Below are 7,017 nucleotides of genomic sequence, written 5' to 3'. Positions count from 1 at the left end.
GTAAGGGTTTTTGGTTTGGGGTGCTGAAAATGTTCTGGAACTAGATAGTGGTGATTGTTGCCTAACATTTTGAATGTACTTAACAACTTTGGATTGTTCTTTATTTGCAGCCACTTAAGTGGCTATAATGGTAAATTTTGTGTTATGTGTATTTTAGTGCCAAAAAAAAATTTTTTAAATTGTCTACCTAGGCATAGATTCAGATATTATCCTTCTTTTCAGTCAAATATGTTTATTTATCCATTGTACATAATAGAAGAGACTCCACTACTTTTCAAAAGAATTTTTCTATTTATTTTTCATTTTAGATGAAATGATGCCCTTCTGAGTGAGTACCAAATAGCCATTGAAAATGTACATTCGTATTGATTTCATGCCAAATATGTGAGTCATGTGATTAGAATTCCCATAGTCTTAAACCCAACAAAGTCTCATGTGCTATCAGACCTAATGCTGTATTTCAAGAGACAGGTATGGAGTAAGGGTAGGGATCAAAGGATGGGTTTTAGAGTTAAGTGGATCTGTATTCTAGCTTTAATACCAGATGTGGGACTTCAGACAAGGTAGAGTAATTTTTTAAATCTCAGTTTTCTCACTAGTAAAATGGGGATAATAACATCTATTTTACCCTCATGTTGTGAGAATTGAATGAGTACATATATGAAAAGTAGTTATCACTGGACTCAGCATATAGTAAATGTTCAGTATGGTAGCTACTTTTAAGACAGGCTTATATGTACTTTTTCTAGTGTAATCCTTTTATAAATTTTATTAAATATTCACCTTCAGTGGGAAGAAAGCACAAGCATCCTGCCTCAGCAGAATTCTGACTGGGAGAGTGTCTTTTGTTTTTTTAAACATCTTTATTGGAGTATAACTGCTTTTCAATGTTGTGTTAGTTTCCGCTGTATAACAAAGTGAATCATCTATATGTATACATATATCCCCATATCCCCTAGGGAGGGTGTCTTTTGATGTGCTGACTAGATTCTGGCACAAAGCGGTAATTTTGATTAAATGAAGAGGTCATCAGTTAAAACGGTCACCTCCCTATTTCCACAGTCCTCCTTACCCCATCTCAGCTCTCCAAGTACTCTGGAAACTTTTCCGCAGAGGACAGCGATCTAGCTTTCGGTAGAACTCGAGTGCTAGCTCAATGCGCATCTCCTTACTAAACTCATCACGAGTAGGACGTGTTTTAATGACAGAAAAAGAGGTTATTCAAAGTTTATAAAGAAAGAAAGCCGGAAGGAAGGAAGGAAAAAAGAAGAAAAAGAGAGGATGAACAATAAAGAGAGTTGGTCTTGTTTCTTTAACCACGCTCCAAATTACTGGCTTCAAATTAGTCCAAGGATCCAAACTGTGGGAATGCGGGTCACACTCACTCTGATACGCAGCCAACTGCGTAAAGAAGCTGACATAAAACTCAAAGGAAGTCCTGACTCTTGCAAAAGACAAAGGGTGCACAAAAGATCATAATTCAAATGGGAAACCTGCCCGCTAGTCCCAGCTCAGCCCAAGGCTTTCTCTCGACATCAGTCAGTTGGTTGTCAGCTGTACGTCAAGCAGTTTTGCTAAAGGGTTTGAAGAAAACACTTAAGTGTAGAACTTATTCCCTGATCCTCAAGGAGTTTACAACAGCGCTGGAGGGATTAGCCCTATAACTAACACTACAGGGCGGTCAATGAAACGTGACAAACGAGTTGGCAGGGGCCTTGAAGGCAGAGGAATTCACAGTTAGGGATCATTTGGGGGTAGGGGCTTGTCAAGGAAGTCTTTAAGAAGTGGGATGTAAGCTAGGCGCAAAGCGGCGGGTAGGGTTTTAGGCGTGCGAGAAGCCGTGACGTTGCAGGTTAAAGACTGACCAGGGCACGCGGGGGTGGTGCGCGGGGCGGAGCCGCCTGACTCCTCGGGCCACGGCGCGTGCGCCGCTCACGCTCGCCCCGGGCGCGCGGCCCGTGGGAAGCCAGCCAGGACCCGCGAGCGCGAAACGCCGCGCGCCAAGGCGGGAAAAGTCGGGCGCATGCGCAGCTCGGAGCTTCGGGCTCGCTAGGACGGGGAAGGGGAGGAGGAGTTTCCTAGAGGAAACTTGACCCGTTAGTAGCCGCGGCCATGGCGGCGCGCTTGCCGCCCTCACAGCTGCCTCCGCCCGCCGCGCGACAGTTGGGGCCCGGGTCCCCACGTGTTGGGCTGGGAGCTGTGGCACACGAAGTGCTAAGCGACACTTCGGGTCTTGCGGGCGCAGCGCGGGAGGGCGTCATGGACAAAAGCGATTTACCCCGGCGGGGCGAAGAAGGGTCAGAGGGCCAGCGAGGGCCAGGGAGGACAGCTGCGGCTCAGGCTCCCCTCCACAGCGCGCCCATGGGGTCCATGCGACTAGAGGGCATCTCGGTAGAGGAGGCGATGGTGACCCGGACGCAGCTGCTGGAGGAAGAGCTGAGCAGCGTAAAGGAGGAGCTGGCCCTGTGTCAGGTATCGAGGTGGCCGCCGGTCTTTCCCCTCCACAGCCGGGCCGGGGCCGGTGGGGAAGTGCGCCCGTCTCCTTCTGTCTTCGGCTGCGTAGCTGCGCGGGTTTGGGACCCACCCACCTCCGCCCTGCGGCGCCCGGTGCCGGCTCCCACACCCAGCCTGGCCCGCAGCTCTGGGCTGAGGGAGGCGGCCTCGCCCGGCTCGCCGACCTCGGGCTCCCGCCCTTCTCCGGACAGTGGGCGGGCAGGGTCGGCCAAGGCGCCCTGGGTTTGGTTGACCTCACTTGGATCCCACCAAAACGCGCAGTCGCACCCCTACCGCCCCCAAGCCCAAGGTCTGTGTCGTGACTGTAGTGGTACTTGGTGCAGCAGGAGTGCAATCCCTGAGTTGAAATGTGGAACGGGAAAGTGGAAACACTCTTATTGAAATAAAACCCATGGATGAAGGAGCCTGTTTTTAATTGTCAAACCCACACTTGCCCTTGTTCTTAAGTAAAACTTAAGTTGTTAAAACAGACCAATAATTTTTAGGGAGTCTCAGGCTGGGAATTTTCATTCACAGTAGATGATGCTTAATATTTATTAACCAACTATGTTAATTCCATACTTCTGGAGAGAGAAATCTCATTTTCATCTTGCCTGGGAAAAGCATTTACTAAATCAATTGCTTTAACATTACTTTCCTGTTATTTGTAGAGTTCGTATATACCAAAGATGGCTTGACTACTCATGTTCAGAAAGATTTGATTTTCCTTTATAGTTTTGCATCCTTACCACCATCTCTTCTTCGAATTTACCAGAACCTTTAACAGGGTTGGGTGACTAAATGTTGGGAATTCACTCAACAGTAGATCTTTGAGTCACTCTGTCTTCAAGACACAACCAATTAAGAACTGCTAAACAACAAGGTAACTTTATAAACAATATCATAAGTTTAGATTAATAAAAATTCCTGAAGTTCATTCTCATAATTCTATTGGATTCTTTTGCAGGATTTTACTGATTGAGTCAAGGATGTAAAAACACAGCAGTCTTGTTCAAATTGAATATGTCTTTGCTTAAACAAGTTGGGGAGGTATTATGTGACTGCCTCCTTTTGACTTTCCATTCTCTATTCTTCACTGGGTAAGGAGCAAAGGGATAAATAAAAGACACCAAGGAATTAAAGCGTTTTGTCATCTCAGTCTTCACCTTTGGGTAGTTTAAAGATGTGAATCCATGATAAAGGGCTTTGTTACTTTGGCAAGTCCTAATCTAAGATGCTATTTGCCCATATCTTCTACACCCTTTCTCCGCTACCCCTTACTCTGTATTTACCATAGTTATGCCCTGAGCTGGATAAGGAACTAAGATGTTTAGTTTTGTGACTGACTTGATTAAGAAATCAGTCTGTTGGAAACAGCCCAATGACCCTCTTCCCCCAATCCTTTAACTATTATATTCTTTCAAAATGGGACTACGGAAGATGTAAGAATTGAGATGGTCATAGGTAGCCTAGAACAATGGTTCCTGAGATTTTATAGTACTGACACTGTTAGATTAGTATTCCAGTAATGTGAGATGAGGTTGGCACTATCCCATACCATACCATAAAACTTCAGTCAAATCATACTCCTGCTTTTGGGGAAATTTGGGAGACATAATAATTGAATTGTTTTATAAAAAGCATTTAAGTAATTAAACATTCACTTTTACATTTTTAAAATTAGTTCTTCCACTTATATATTAAGCTAGAAATCACAGTACCCAAGAATACATAGTATTAACCCCTGTGTTTTCCACAGCTCTCAAAAATTGTACCCAAGATAAGAAATTCATTTTACATGTCAACCTAGTAAGTAGACACACATACACATGCATATAATTTCAGAAAGAATATTTACCCTGTGTGTCCTGAACTCTGATGTTTTCTTTTAAAATCTATTATTTAAGAAAGTGCTGCTAATATCTACTAAATTAATTTCACAGCCCAGTAATGGGTAAAATGCACAGTTTGGGAAAAAGAACCCCACTAATTAATTAGTTTCTGGTCATAAGTTGCAGCTTCATTTAAATTAGTTGGTTTTCTCCCACGTTTAACTTACAGGAATTCAATTATATGTACTTGGTGAAGAAAAAGAAAGTGATTCCATGTACCATTCCAGTCCATTGGAATGACTCAGAATAAGCATGTAATAGAAAACAATCTCTGTTTCAACTGTTTCTCTTAATATGAGTATCTCATCCTACTCTATGTGATTGTGATATTTAAACTTTTTTTCGTATGGCCCCAGGTTAGCAAGCAACATACACATACTTAGATGAAGAAAAAGTGGTTGATTTCAGCGTGGGAAGAAAAGTTGTCCGTATTGGATTTACTGAGAATAGGTTAGCTTCCAAATCTAGCATTTTCTAAGGAACTTTCAAAGGTACTCCAAAGATCAATTTCAGGTTCATGACAGTCACGCTTTATTCACTGATTTAGAACCTAACTTCACCATACTCTTAATTTTGATTTTGTATTTCAAGATTGTGGTCTATTTGTGACCAAGAATGGGGTTGTCGGTATGTGTATGTGCACATTTTTTACCACTTTTAGAATATCAGATGAGAAAAAGTTATGTATGTGTAATGTATATATGTATAGACACACACACAGGTGTACACACACACACAAATTTATGTATATCTCAAACCATATTTCTCATTTTAGTCACAGCCAAAAATATTTACTAAACCTATATACCAATTTCAGGTAAAGATATATTATGGCATTTAAATGAAATATACGTGCATTACTCCAACTTTCATGATGAAATTAACTTTCATGATGTATGTGATGTTGGAATTAAGAGTATATAACTAGAGAAATCAACCAGTTATATTTTTTAGTAGACATTTAGGTGTGTTGAAACCTTGTCCAGTCATTCACAAAGAAAAAACAAAATTGAGGGACTTCCCTGGCAGTCCAGTGGTTAAGACTCCACGCTTCCACTGCAGGGGGTGCAGGTTTGATCCCTGGTGAGAAAACTAGGACCCTGCATGCGGTGCAGCACGGTCAAAAAAAGAAAAAAAATTTGAGAACATGTTGTATAATTAGAATTCTCACTGTTGTTAGAAGCTGTATTCTAATAGATGAATCTTTTTGTACAGTTATTTTTCATAATGATAATTTAGTGAGTGGCTAGTTTGTGCCATACTTTGTAATTAAACTCTTTCCATTGTTTTCTTTGAGTTCTGGTAGGAAATTAATTTGTTTAAATATAGAAAATAGTTTTCATATGTTTGTTGAATTCATTCCTGCAGTAGAGGTCAATCGAGGGCCTATTATGTTGGCATATACTAAACTAGGTGGTGGGAGAGTAGGTACCCAGTGAAAAAGATAATTTTGTGTGTCTATGTCTGTAAAGTTGATACTTATTTCCATGTTGATAAGTGAAAGTCAAAGCCAATCCACTGCTAAGATAACTCAGACCCAAATCTTTGGGCATTTAGTCAGCTCTCATTGGCTGAGTTTAATAAACTTTGTGAGAAGGAGTAGTATTTTTAAATTTATATTTTAAATTATTTGATTCTGTGTGGAAGTTTTGTAGTAAGAATAAGGTATTTTATAATGAGTAATATTTAAGGATTTTTACTTTTTGAAAAGAACATTTTAAGTGCCCAAAGGAAAGGAAAATATAAAGATAATATGGTTGGTAGTAGTTAGTTTCCTTGCTTTAATAATGTGTGGAATAGTTTGGAAACAGTTTTGTGTTTTTTGGGGGCTTTGTTTCTTTTTGTATATGAAGGAGCGTCTTTTTAATAATTAGAGGTATAATCCACATTGAAGATTATATAGCATTTAAATAACTAAAAAACTTACAAAAACTAATACATATTGTACAATAGTCCCACAATCCATTTGTAGCATTTTATTGCTCACAAAAGAACTTCTTTTTTCTCAAGTCAAGTATCACTTATACATTTGAGTATTTTTAGGTGACAAAATCTGAATACCATTGCTGATCATAAATTAATAACAAAAGAAATTAATAACTGAAGTTTAATAGAGAAATTTGGAAATTAGAAAGTTCTCCCCCTAGTGACTTCTGGGTATAAATTGTAGTTATAAATTAACAATAGACTGTTTCTGGAGGAGTCTTTTCTTCTGGTTGCTTTTTTTTCTGGCCTCTATGATAAAAACAATTTAAGGAGAGTTTGTTGTTACTTTCTCCTTGGTGGGGATTAAAGAGGAGATGTGAAATAACCATTAACCATAACAATAGCAAAAAGAAAGAGAAAAAAATGTATAAATTAATATGTAAAGATTTTTATCATCAGATATTTATTGATTTCTTACTTTGTCCTTCTAACTGTATTAGAGCTAATCCTTTATTAGTAAGTCACACTTACTTAAGCTGGAGTAACTCAGTTATTTTGTAAATGTTGAAAACCTACTTTTTTTAAAGTTTTTACTTTTGTTAACCTTTCTTGCTTAGTATTTTAGGTAGAGGAGTTGAGGTGAAAAATACATGTGACTCTTTACTATTTTTTTTTAACATCTTTATTGGAGTATAACTGCTTTACA

At 39.7% G+C, this 7,017-nt stretch overlaps 1 protein-coding gene across 3 annotated transcripts in view; it reads left to right on the top strand.

Annotated features, from left to right (window-relative positions):
• Nucleotides 1-2,088: 2,088 nt before the first annotated feature.
• CNTLN (centlein) overlaps nucleotides 2,089-7,017 on the top strand; it is a 336,853-nt gene continuing 331,924 nt past the window's right edge. The window contains exon 1 of one of the 3 annotated variants that reach the window (XM_029202569.1): nucleotides 2,089-2,472. In XM_029202569.1, the coding sequence (XP_029058402.1) occupies nucleotides 2,113-2,472 (360 nt within the window). In that variant the 5' untranslated portion in view covers nucleotides 2,089-2,112. The remainder of the gene's footprint in view (nucleotides 2,473-7,017) is intronic. The other 2 variants (XM_029202570.1, XM_029202571.1) reach the window with 2 other exon arrangements.

Source organism: Monodon monoceros, unplaced genomic scaffold (genome assembly GCF_005190385.1).
Source record: "Monodon monoceros isolate NGI ecotype Baffin Bay Population unplaced genomic scaffold, NGI_Narwhal_1 Super_Scaffold_5, whole genome shotgun sequence".
NCBI lineage: Eukaryota > Metazoa > Chordata > Mammalia > Artiodactyla > Monodontidae > Monodon > Monodon monoceros.
Note: the sequence above shows the minus strand (reverse complement) of the source record. Positions and strands in the feature narration are given on the sequence as shown.